Below are 13,325 nucleotides of genomic sequence, written 5' to 3'. Positions count from 1 at the left end.
ATGCCAATGATTCAGGTTTTATATTAAGTCCTCAAGCTAGATCCCTGCTACGTCTCGTTGAAGATAACTTTTCTGACCCCTCTGGACTAAACCCTGATGATGATGTGTACCATATTACATTTATATTTACATTTTTAGTCATTTAGCAGACGCTCTTATCCAGAGCGACTTACAGTTAGTGAGTGCATACAATGTTTTATTTTAACATTTAAAAAAATTATACTGGCCCCCCGTGGAAAACGAACCCACAACCCTGGCGTTCCAAACGCCATGCTCTACCAACTGAGCTACATCCCTGCCGGCCATTCCCTCCCCTATCCTGGACGACGCTGGGCCAATTGTGCGCCGCCCCATGGGTCTCCCGGTCGCGGCCGGCTACGACAGAGATCCTGGATTCAAACCAGGATCTCTAGTGGCACAGCTAGCACTGCGATGCAGTGCCTTAGACCACTGCGCCACTCGGGAGACATAACGTATTGGATCTTTAAAAAATACAACTTTTACATTACCCTGCAGTTTACCTATAAAATGGGCTGACGGTGAATAAGACATACTTGGTATTCATAACACAGAATATGTAAATGAGTTTCTCCACAATGAATTTCAATAGAAAACTAGTAAAAATAGACAAAGATCCTGCAACCATGGAGAAGTAAATACCTGTCTATTTATGGAACAATTACACTGATTACCTCCTTAGTCATATCTCAGTTTACTCACTTACTGATGGCTACTCCTGATGTTGCATTTTTTTCAAATCATATGAGCAAAAAATATTTTGCTTTATCTGGGATGCTAAACCAGACAAGCGTACCTATCTATATAATGAATATCAACTGGGTGAGTTGAGATGATTAAATATAAAAGCACTAAACCTCTCTCTAAAATCTTCACTTATACAAACCCTAAATGGTTCTCAAGCAGATTACTAAGAAAAGCTCATCCATTGTTTACAAAATGGAATTTTTGCCTTTGTGTGTAGATTGCAATGTCTAATTTTCGATTAATTGAAAATGAAACCTTGTTCAAAGTATCTCTCTTTTTCAAACAAGCATTGCTGATCTGGTTACAATTTAAATTTCATCCCCCAGAAAAGATGGAACAAACGTAAAAAAAAAAAAATTGGGCTTGAACTCAAATGTGCTTGTTGATAAAAGACCTGTATGGAAAATATGTTTGAAAAGGGTATTTTGTTTTTAAATGATATTGTAAATTGGAATGGTAGAGTTATGTCTTTCATGGAGTTATCAGAATTGTATGGGATGGTCTGCTCAATCCAAGATTACAACCAATTGATTACAGCATTACCCCAAAAATGGAAGAGGCAGGTGGCAGCAGGAGGAAGTAGGGAACTGGTCTGAGGCAGGTGGCAGCAGGAGGAGGTAGGGAACTGGTCTGAGGCAGGTGGCAGCAGGAGGAGGTAGGGACCTGGTCTGTCTGCCCAATATAAAAATAAACAAAACTAAAAGTAGGTTTGAATGACACTGAGGGGCAACGGTTGGTTGTTGGTGCATTGTGGGACGGTGGCTTGGAGGGATGGTTGAGGGGCAGCTCTCGGGGAACTGTGGGGGGGATCTTGGAGGGTTGGTGGCCTGGCGGTTGGGAGCTTGGGCCGGTGGCCGATAGGTTGCTGGTTCGGGTCCCCGATTTGACTTGGTGGGAGATCTGTCGACGTGCCCTTGGACGGGGCTTGACCCTAGTTGCTCCTGTGGGTTGCTCTGGATGGGAGTGTCTGCTAGATGACTGAATGTAATGTAAATGTTGAGCGGCTTTACTGCAGATAGATTGTATGTTTTAATATTCCATAAAATAAAATAATAGAAAAATTCAGACGTCATCAGAGCGTGCAACAGAACAGTGTACTGTCTACACTTGTTGTTTTTATGAGATAGTTTTTAATCATAGCTAAAGTTTGTTTTGCTAGCTGGCTCCGCGACACGGTCAGCCTTTATGGCTGGGACCGCACGTTTGTGTCCCGGATTCCTGTTAAATAGCAATTAGCTGCTAGCCGTCATTAACATTGAGCAGGCAAACGCTAGCAGTGCTAGCCCACCGTTATTTTAATCCCCAGCTGGGCACAAATGCTTCAGGTGTGAGATGATTTCCACACAATCACAAGATGAAGAGAAGGTGGAACTGGAAAATGGACAGAGATGTCTGCCCTAAATGCACCACTATCAAGCATCTTAGGGAAGAGATCCTCCGGCTGTTAGCTCAGCTGCGAGAAAAGGGAAGCATGCTTTCTAAGTACACCGACCTTAGAGCCAACACAGATGGCAAACAGCTCTCTGTCCTTTTACTGTTGGATTTAAGTGCTGCATTCGACACTGTTGACCATGATGTCCTTCTGGACAGACTGGAGAGGTGGTTGGCCTCTGTTGACCATGATGTCCTTCTGGACAGACTGGAGAGGTGGTTGGCCTCTGTTGACCATGATGTCCTTCTGGACAGACTGGAGAGGTGGTTGGCCTCTGTTGACCATGATGTCCTTCTGGACAGACTGGAGAGGTGGTTGGCCTCTGTTGACCATGATGTCCTTCTGGACAGACTGGAGAGGTGGTTGACCATGATGTCCTTCTGGACAGACTGGAGAGGTGGGTTGGCCTCTCCAGTCCAGTTCTAAATTGGTTTAGGACCTATTTAACCAGTCGATAGTTTTTTGTCACCCCTTGGTGAACATGGCTCAGAGAAAATACATATCACATGTGGTGTTCCACAAGGTTCGATTTTGGGTCCGGTACTGTTCAGTTTATATATGTTACCCCTTGGCAGCATTATCAGAAAGCACAGCATTGATTTTCACTGCTACTCAGACGATACACAACTTTACATTTCTGTGTCTCCAGAGGATTTTAGCTCCACAGATAAATTATTAGACTGTATGACTGATTTAAATACTTGGATGGTTCACAACTTCCTCCAGCTAAATCAAGACAAGACTGAGGTAATTATTGTTGGAGCCAAAGCACAGAGAATCTAGTCACATGTTAATTCACAGGCATAAAAACACCAGGTTATTTTAGTTTCTGAACTCAATTTTTTGAATCACACATTAGGAATGTGACCAAAATAGATTTTTACCACCTGAGGAACATTGCCAAGGTGCGGCCGTTTCTCTCTCAGGCTGATACAGAGAGACTCATCCATGCTTTTATTACAAGCAGGCTTGACTACTGTAATGCTCTCCTGTCTGGTCTACCCAAGAAAGCCATTGGTCAACTGCAAAACATCCAGAATGCTGCAGCACGGGTACTGACCAAGACCAGACGGAGAGCACACATTACACCGGTTTTAAGGTCTCTGCACTGGCTGCCTGTGAGTTTTAGAATTAATTTAAAGATGATTCTATTGGTTTTTAAATCAATCCACGATTGTGCACCCCAATACACGTCAGAAATGCTTTTGAGTTATGTACCCAGTAGGTCCCACAGGTCCTCTGGCACTGGCCTTTTTAACTATCCCAAAGCCCAGGACCAAGAGGCATGGAGAGGCAGCCTTTAGTTACTATGCCTCCCAGCCTCTGGAATAGCCAGAGAACCTGAGGGGGAACGAAACTGTGGACATATTTAAAAGAGATTTTAAGACACACCATTTTAGCTTTGCTTTTCCTCAGGGAGCTTTTTAGTCCTTCATTTTCTTTAGTTATTCTTTAGTTTTTTATCTTATGTTTGTGTAGTAAATATTTAATTTTAAAAAAAAATTGTTCATTTTTTTTCTTCTGTAAAGCACATTGATTGAAATGTGCTGTATAAATACATATTGATTTGATGTGAATTTAGGTAATGTGATCCTGAAAATTTATTTCCACAATGGCAACAGGTTCTCTAACTGGGTAAAATTATTTCCACACTGGGAGCAATTGTGTGGTTTTTCCCCTGTGTGTGTAATTGTGTGGTTTTTTCCCCTGTGTGGGTCCTTTTATGTGATTTTAGGTCATATGATCGTGCATATCTCTTTCCACACAGGGTGCAATGGTAACGTTTCTCCCCTGTGTGCGTCCTCTCATGCGCCTTCATGTTATCTAACAACCTAAAGAATTTTCCACAATGGGAACAGGGGTAAGGCTTCTCTCCAGAGTGTATTTTCTTATGTTTGTTCAGGTTCCCTAAATGCAAAAACACTTTCCACACTGGGAGCAACTGTGTGGTTTTTTCCCCTGTGTCGTCCTCTCATGTGATTTTAGGTCATGTGATCGTAAAAACTAATTCCACACTGTGAGCAATGGTAAGATTTCTCCCCTGTATGTGTCTGCTCATGCTTTATTAGGTCCGATGATGTTGAAAATCTCTTTCCACACTTGGAGCAGTGGTAAGGCTTTTCTCCTGTGTGTTTCTTCTCATGATCTTTCAGGTTCCCCTAACTTGGTAAAATCCTTTCCACACAGGGAGCAATGGTAAGGTTTCTCCCCTGTGTGCGTCCTCTCATGCGACTTCAGGTTATCTGACAACCTAAAATTCTTTCCACAATGGGAACAGGGAGTAAGGCTTCTCTCCAGAGTGTATTCTCTTATGTTTGTTCAGGTTATCTAAACGGGAAAAAAGCTTTCCACACTGGGAGCAATTGTGTGGTTTTTTCCCCTGTGTGCGTCCTCTCATGTGATTTTAGGTCATGTGATCGTGAGAATCTATTTCCACACTGGGAGCATTGGAAGGGCTTTTCTCCTGTGTGTTTCCTTTCATGCTCTTTTTTAGCTTCCCATAACCACTTAAAACCCATATTACACTGGGAGCAGTGGTGTGGCATCGCTGGTTAAGGCGTCTCTGGGTCTGGTTCCCTGAAGGACTCTTTCTGCTGTCAGAGGGAGAGTCTGGTCTCTCTCCTGCCAAAGACAAAAACAGAGTATTTAGTTAAACAGAGACCTGAATGAAACCTCCATGATAAAACTGTTTTCCTATGAGGTTGAATCCAGACTAGATCCCTCATTATTTAACAAAATGTGGATCCTGGATGCTGATTGGTTGATAGCTGTTAGTTATTCACGTTAATCCCGGGTAATGCCTGTTAACAGTTCCATTTGAATTATTCCTACACATCCACTGTCCCACAGCCCTGCCAGGCAATTCATAAACTAATCTCCACTAGAAAGAATCATCTAGACATTATCACCCCATGCTTCCAGCCTAGCATTTTGGTTTGTATGTAAAATAAAATATGTATAGAACTTATTTTGGTGATTTACGACTGAATATAAATATATGGAACATGTTTATTTATATGGAATCGCTTTAATTACTATAATGACACCTAGTGGCCAATTGTTGGTTTGCTACTAGAATGTGACATAAGGGGGTTAAGTTAAGATGGAGCTAGAATGGTACATAAGGGGTTAAGTTAAGATGGAGCTAGAATGGTACATAATGCGGCTAGAATGGTACATAAGGGGTTAAGTTAAGATGGGGCTAGAATGGTACATAAGGGGTTAAGTTAAGATGGGTCTAGAATGGTACATAAGGGGTTAAGTTAAGATGGGGCTAGAATGGTACATAAGGGGTTAAGGTTAAGATGGGTCTAGAATGGTACATAAGGGGGTTAAGTTAAGATGGGTCTAGAATGGTACATAAGGGGTTAAGTTAAGATGGGTCTAGAATGGTACATAAGGGGTTAAGTTAAGATGGGGCTAGAATGGTACATAAGGGGTTAGGGTTAAGATGGGGCTAGAATGGTACATAAGGGGTTAAGTTAAGATGGGTCTAGAATGGTACATAAGGGGGTTAAGTTAAGATGGGTCTAGAATGGTACATAAGGGGTTAAGGTTAAGATGGGGCTAGAATGGTACATAAGGGGTTAAGTTAAGATGGGTCTAGAATGGTACATAAGGGGGTTAAGTTAAGATGGGGCTAGAATGGTACATAAGGGGTTAATTTAAGATGGGTCTAGAATGGTACATAAGGGGTTAAGTTAAGATGGGGCTAGAATGGTACATAGGGTTAAGTTAAGATGGGTCTAGAATGGTACATAAGGGTTAAGTTAAGATGGGGCTAGAATGGTACATAAGGGGTTAAGTTAAGATGGGTCTAGAATGGTACATAAGGGGTTAAGTTAAGATGGGGCTAGAATGGTACATAAGGGGGTTAAGTTAAGATGGGGCTTCAGTTGAACAGTGATTAGAACAGGTGATAGCAGTCTGCTATTGGAAGATGACTAAAAAAATACAGTTTTCAACAGTTCTTCATAGCTGATTTATACCTCTTCACTTCTGGATTTATACCTCTCCACTTGTTCCACATGTTGTTGTGTTCCAGCCTGAATTTAATATGGATTATAGTGAGATGTTGTGTCACTGGCCTTCACACAATATCCCATAATGGCAAAGTGGATCTATGTTTTTTGTGTGTGTTTTTTTAAACAAATCAGTACAAAATGAAAAGCTGAAATGTCTTGAGTCAATTAAGTATTCAACCCCTTTGTTAAGGCAAGCCAAATAAGTTCAGGAGTACAAATTTGCTTAACAAGTCACATAATAAATTTCAGCCACAACCAGCAAGCTAGGCTGCAGGGCTACGCCCACACCTAAGGCCACTCAGCCTCGTTCAGCTGCAACACGCCTGGGGAATTTAAGGGGATGCTTTAGTTCAGTACGGGGGGAGCTCCTGGCTGGACGCCGGAGGCTGAGCTCTACAGACATTTGTTTGAAGTCCTGGACATTGTGTTCTCGACAGGAAGAAGTGACCGGACCGCAAGTGAAGCTGGTAATCTGGGTAGCAGCCCAGCTAGTAAGGATAACTCTGGGTTCAGTTAAGGAGAGAGAGTGGGGAGAGTGTTTTGTTTTCAGTTACTGTTTGAGAAGCAGCTTTGTGAACCTTTTTATTTTTAATAAATCCGCCAGGCTGGTTTAAACTGTGCCCCTTCTGTCATTGTTCCTCTTCGTGGCCTTCCTACCAGCCACACCTAGCGACTCGTTACAAGCGTCAGGACTACCTCATCTCTGTACCCCACACAATACAATTATCTGTAAGGTCCCTCGGTCGAGCAGTGAATTTCAAACACAGATTCAACCACATAGACCAGGGAGGTTTTCCAATGCCTCCCAAAGAAGGGCGCCTATAGGTTGATGGGTTTTTAAAAAAACATTTAAAAATACATTGAATATCCCTTTGAGCATGGTGAAGTTATTAATTACACTTTGGACGGTGTATCAATACACCCAGTCACTACAAAGATACAAACTTCCTAACTCAGTTGTCTGGAGAGGAAGGAAATCGCTCAGGGTGACATTTTGACATTGATTTCAAGATTTTTATTATTTTCATAATATTTGTACCTTTATACCATCAATATCAATGGCGGAGACGCATAAAGATGGCAGCCGTCTGCACTTACCACTAATTCCTTTTTTTGCTAAGTTGGCCGTATTGTACATTCCTCCACGTTACTCCTTTTTTTGTATCATCATTAACAATTTTAGCTTCAAGACGCCCCAAAAATAAAGAAATAAAAAAAGTTTATTGTGCTGATTTATTGGCACATTGAATTGTAGTTTACAAACTCTGTGGAAAAAAACAATGACGTCATATCTGAATTCTGCCATCTTTATGTTTGCCATTGGAATCTGTCAATGCTTACCTGGATACATGCTTGCTTTACCATTCAACAGTTAAGGAACTGTGTGACAAACCTTTGACATTTTGAGTATAATAATGTTATAATGAAATGTTAGTTTTTTGGAGACTTCAGAAATACGTTGAAACAGTCCACGTGTTGAATTTCATTTGATATAATTCCCCAGAATCTAAATAGTTCCAGAATCGGTATAGTTCCAGAATCTGTATAGTTCCAGAATCTGTATAGTTCCAGAATCTGAATAGTTCCAGAATCTGAATAGTTCCAGAATCTAAATAGTTCCAGAATCTGAATAGTTCCAGAATCTAAATAGTTCCAGAATCTAAATAGTTCCAGAATCTAAATAGTTCCAGAATCTGCATAGTTCCAGAATCTAAATAGTTCCAGAATCTGTATAGTTCCAGAATCTGTATAGTTCCAGAATCGGAATAGTTCCAGAATCGGAATAGTTCCAGAATCGGAATAGTTCCAGAATCTGTATAGTTCCATAATCTGTATAGTTCCATAATCTGTATAGTTCCATAATCTGAATAGTTCCAGAATCTGTATAGTTCCAGAATCGGTATAGTTCCAGAATCTGAATAGTTCCAGAATCTAAATAGTTCCAGAATCTAAATAGTTCCAGAATCTGTATATTTCCAGAATCTAAATAGTTCCAGAATCTAAATAGTTCCAGAATCTGTATAGTTCCAGAATCGGAATAGTTCCAGAATCTGAATAGTTCCAGAATCTGTATAGTTCCAGAATCTGTATAGTTCCAGAATCTGAATAGTTCCAGAATCTGTATAGTTCCAGAATCTGAATAGTTCCAGAATCTGTATAGTTCCAGAATCTGTATAGTTCCAGAATCTGTATAGTTCCAGAATCTGTATAGTTCCAGAATCTGAATAGTTCCAGAATCTGAATAGTTCCAGAATCTGTATAGATCCAGAATCTGTATAGTTCCAGAATCTAAATAGTTCCAGAATCTGTATAGTTCCAGAATCTGTATAGTTCCAGAATCTGTATAGTTCCAGAATCTGAATAGTTCCAGAATCTGTATAGTTCCAGAATCTGAATAGTTCCAGAATCTGTATAGATCCAGAATCTGTATAGTTCCAGAATCTGTATAGTTCCAGAATCTGTATAGTTCCAGAATCTGAATAGTTCCAGAATCTGAATAGTTCCAGAATCTGTATAGATCCAGAATCTGAATAGTTCCAGAATCTGAATAGTTCCAGAATCTGTATAGATCCAGAATCTGTATAGTTCCAGAATCTAAATAGTTCCAGAATCTGAATAGTTCCAGAATCTGAATAGTTCCAGAATCTGAATAGTTCCAGAATCTGTATAGTTCCAGAATCTGTATAGTTCCAGAATCTGTATAGTTCCAGAATCTGTATAGTTCCATAATCTGAATAGTTCCATAATCTGAATAGGTCCAGAATCTGTATAGTTCCAGAATCTAAATAGTTCCAGAATCTGAATAGTTCCAGAATCTGAATAGTTCCAGAATCTGTATAGTTCCAGAATCTGAATAGTTCCAGAATCTGAATAGTTCCAGAATCTGAATAGTTCCAGAATCTGAATAGTTCCATTCCTGATATTACTACCAGTGTTTTATAATGGTTTCCCCACCATGATATTGTGATATGTATTCCTGTCAGTCATTAACTTTGTATGTGTTGATTTGTGAATGCTGTACATGCTAGCTAGTGGCTGTACTTTTCTCTCTACATGTCGTCATTGGGCTAGCATGGCTATTCATGTCCCCTTTTATTGTTCATTTGTACTTTACAGAGGAGTTGGTGCTAGAGTTCTGCACGGGTCTAACAGACCCGGAATTCCTAGATCCGACCCGGGATCTGGGTCCCAAATTCTGACTTTTGTCTTGGATCTGATATAATTGCCACGAGTCTGGGGTATGTGCAATTAAAATGTCTTTACCGACTGGACCCCTCCTGATGACCGCGTGGAGCTTGCTATCTGCTGAGGAGAGAGAGGGAGCGAGTGAACGGAGCCTTGGCCTAGGTTACTGTTCATTGCGAAGATGGAGGCCTTTTTCCTTATACTAAAACGACAGGTAGAGGAGAAAGATTACAGTGAAAAGAAGCCGACAAGGGGAATGGTTTATTTTTGTTATTATTATTTTTGTAGTCATTTTAGCAGATGCTCTTATCCAGAGCGACTTACAGAGGAAGGCCCTCAAAATTGTCAAAGACTCCAGCCACCCTAGTCATAGACTGTTCTCTCTGCTACCGCACGGCAAGCGGTACCGGGAGTGTACCAAGTCTAGGTCCAAAAGGCTTCTCAACAGCTTCTACCCCCAAGCCATAAGACTCCTGAACAGCTAATCATGGCTACCCGGGCTATTTGCACTGCCCCCACCCCCATCTTTTTACGCTGCTGCTACTCTGTTAATTATTTATGCATAGTCACTTTAACTCTACCCACATGTACATATTACTTCAACTACCTCAACTAGCCGGTGCCCCCGCACATTGACTCTGCACCGTACCCCCCTGTATATATTGCCTCCCTACTGTTATTTTATTTTACTTCTGCTCTTTTTTTCTCAACACTTTTTTGTTGTTTTATTCTACTTTTTTATTAAAAATAAATGCACTGTTGGTTAAGGGCTGTAGTAAGCATTTCAATGTAATGTCTGCACCTGTTGTATTCGGCATGTGGCCAATAACATTTGATTTGATTTGATGATTTGATTTGATTAGGGTTAAGTGCCTTGCTCAAGGGCACATCGACAGATTTTTCAATTCTTAGAAACGTTTTAGCTGAACAAGATGAGAACTTTGTTCAACTCGCTATTCAGGTTTGATGCAATTTCTCAAATTTGTACTTATTTATTTTCGTATTTATGATTAGTTTTATTATTATTATTGTTATTGTAGGTCTATTGTAGGGCGGCAGGTAGCTTAGTGGGTAAGAGCGTTGTGCCAGTAACCGAAAGGTCGCTGGTTCTAATCCCGAGCCGACTAGGTGAAAAATCTGTCGATGTGCCCCTAAGCAAGGCACTTAACCCTAATTGCTGATGTAAGTCGCTCTGGATAAGAGCGTCTGCTAAATGACTAAAATGTCAAATGTAAATGTCTATTTAAGAATCTCAACCAGTTCTTTATGTATGTTTTGTTTCATTTTGTAGAAATTATTTCGTTGGCTAAATTAATTTCGAACTGTCTTTTGGACCCGTAAATATCTCTACTTGGGATATTTATTTTTAAATAGATAACTGTATGTTTTTGCAAGATTATATTGTATTTTTCTGACTACAATGACACTTAGACAAAGACAATTGACAACTAAACATTTACTACAAAACATTGACATCCCACCTGCTCAGACCCACATGTTCCCACCATATCCACCCATCCTGTGTCTCAATCTGATTTTCTCTCCTTCCTCAGCCTTTGAATATCTCCAGTGCTTGTAATATTTTATGCCATATGGCTTCAAATTGAACTATTCTGTTTCTCTCTGTAGCCCACATTTTTGTTCAATATTTAGATAATAACGCATTTGATTCATCCACTGTCTTAACGATGGAGGGTCATTTGATTAATCAACTGTCTTAACGATGGAGGGTCATTTGATTAATCCACTGTCTTAACGATGGACGGTCATTTGATTCATCCACTGTCTTAACGATGGAGGGTCATTTGATTCATCCACTGTTTTAACAATGGAGGGTCATTTTGATTCATCCACTGTCTGTCCCATATCTAGGATATATAAGAAAACTCAGGAAATATTTTTGGACAAATATTTAACCCCTTACTTCCATTTGTTTGTACGGGTTACCTTCAGACGAGGGGGTTGTGGAGCAAAACGGAAGAAAATAGTCCATAAGTATTTTCCATAATAGTTTTTTAGGCCAAACCGTTCGGACGCTACAGACGTTTCCGTGAGAAGATCGATTTTCGGGATGTATCATGGTCTGATAAACACCGCTGTAGCTCGGGCACCTTCCACCGCAGTTGCGGAAGGCCGACATAGGCAGATGGGGTGGATTAAGACTCAGCCCATGCTGCGTCTCAATATCTCTAGCTTCAACTGACGGATTTTGATGGAGATTATTTTTTATTATGTTACTTAGATTGACGCACGGGTGCGTCAATAAACTCTTCAGGATTTTAAATAACCTGTAGTAATTCTTTTTTTAATAAATGTAATCCAGATCAAAATGATCCTTCTTTGTCTTGATTCTGTCCACTTCATCATTTGAAGTCACACACGAGTTGTTTTATGCTTTTATGTGATGTCAAGCACAGACACTGAGTAAAGCACTACAGAAAGAGATATTCAGATGTTTACAAAGGTAGTGAAATATATAATGTGAAGCATTTGACCATTAACGTTTTGTTGGCCGCCCCACACTCTTTGTAGATTTAACAATTCCTACAGAACAACATATTAAAGGGTAGACCTTAATTAGAATGGCCCTTTAAAACCACACATCGGTTCAACAACTGCAGAATTTGTGCCCCTGATTTTAAAGATATTACTCACTGTTGTTAATCAGATCTCCAGTCTCCTCTTCTTCTTCCAATGTGACAGTAATCTCCCCCTCTTCCTTTATTCCAAAAATGTCTTCCTCATCTTTCACTGCGACAGTCATCTCCCCCTCCTCCTCTTTCACTCTGAACGCGTCTCCCTCTTCCTTCACTGTGACATCCTCCTCCTCTTTCAATCTAAAAGCTTCTTCATCTTCGGTCAATTTAACGTCTTTCTCTTCTTCTTTCACGGTAACAGCCTCACCACCCTCTACTTCTTGTTTTACTGTGACATCCTCCTCTTCCTTCTCCTCTTTCACGACAATGTTCAGCCCCAGAGCTTCTTTCTCCGTCCAGCAGACCTCTTCTTTAGAAGGAGGAGAGTAGCTTAGTGAGCTCATGGTTGGGATGTTAGCTAGATAGCCAGTTAGCATTAGTGACTAGGCTACTGCTAATTTACCCAGCCAGCTAGCTAGCTGACTAACAACAACGTAAATATTAAATAGGGTAACTAGCAAGTAGATACGACAAGTGTGTTTAAAACACAGTGGCTAATATACACCGACAGAGTTTAAAGAGCTTCAATGTTTTTTTGGCAATGAAGCTACGGAGGTGATTGACTAGCTGTTGTTGTTGCAGAAGCGTCCCGTCCACTAGATTATACGTCACACTGGCAGCATCGCCTGAAACAGGCACATCGCCATCTGCTGGGCGGGAAGGGTAACACAGTCAAGGGAAATGTTCATTTTATTTTGAGACAAAAAGTTGATTTTTCATTTATTTCATTAAATAATATTATATTGAGACGTACAGAGAGAAGCATGTGTTGATTAATGAATATCTTTAATGAGTGAGAATTTAAAACAACCAACCATACTACTGCACATCTGCATTTAGGAAATCAGTCAAATGAACAGATAATATCCCAAGAAGGCAGCTAGGTCCAAACTGCTCCTACATGGTGTACCAGTACTGAGTAGGTCCAAACTGCTCCTACATGGTGTACCAGTACTGAGTAGGTCCAAACTGCTCCCTACACGGTGTACCAGTACTGAGTAGGTCCAAACTGCTCCTACATGGTGTACCAGTACTGAGTAGGTCCAAACTGCTCCTACATGGTGTAACAATGCTGAGTAGGTCCAAACTGCTTCTACATGGTGTAACAGTACTGTGTAGGTCCAAACTGCTCCTACATGGTGTAACAGTACTGTGTAGGTCCAAACTGCTCCTACATGGTGTAACAGTACTGTGTAGGTCCAAACTGTTTTGGACAAGTCT

The 13,325-nt window shown here is 40.6% G+C and overlaps 1 protein-coding gene across 1 annotated transcript; it reads right to left on the bottom strand.

Annotated features, from left to right (window-relative positions):
• Positions 1 to 4,601: 4,601 nt before the first annotated feature.
• Positions 4,602 to 12,673, bottom strand: LOC121560538 (protein Ycf2-like). The gene is made up of 2 exons (XM_045215837.1): positions 12,064 to 12,673; positions 4,602 to 4,819 (listed from the first exon to the last, which is right to left on the bottom strand). Exons 1-2 carry the CDS (start codon positions 12,479 to 12,481, stop codon positions 4,602 to 4,604), a joined length of 636 nt encoding a protein of 211 aa, XP_045071772.1. The 5' UTR covers positions 12,482 to 12,673.
• Between the last annotated feature and the right edge of the window lie 652 nt (positions 12,674 to 13,325).

The sequence above is a fragment of the Coregonus clupeaformis genome, unplaced genomic scaffold, assembly GCF_020615455.1.
Source record: "Coregonus clupeaformis isolate EN_2021a unplaced genomic scaffold, ASM2061545v1 scaf0530, whole genome shotgun sequence".
In the NCBI taxonomy this organism is placed as follows: domain Eukaryota; kingdom Metazoa; phylum Chordata; class Actinopteri; order Salmoniformes; family Salmonidae; genus Coregonus; species Coregonus clupeaformis.
This window is presented reverse-complemented; position numbering and strand designations above follow the sequence as displayed.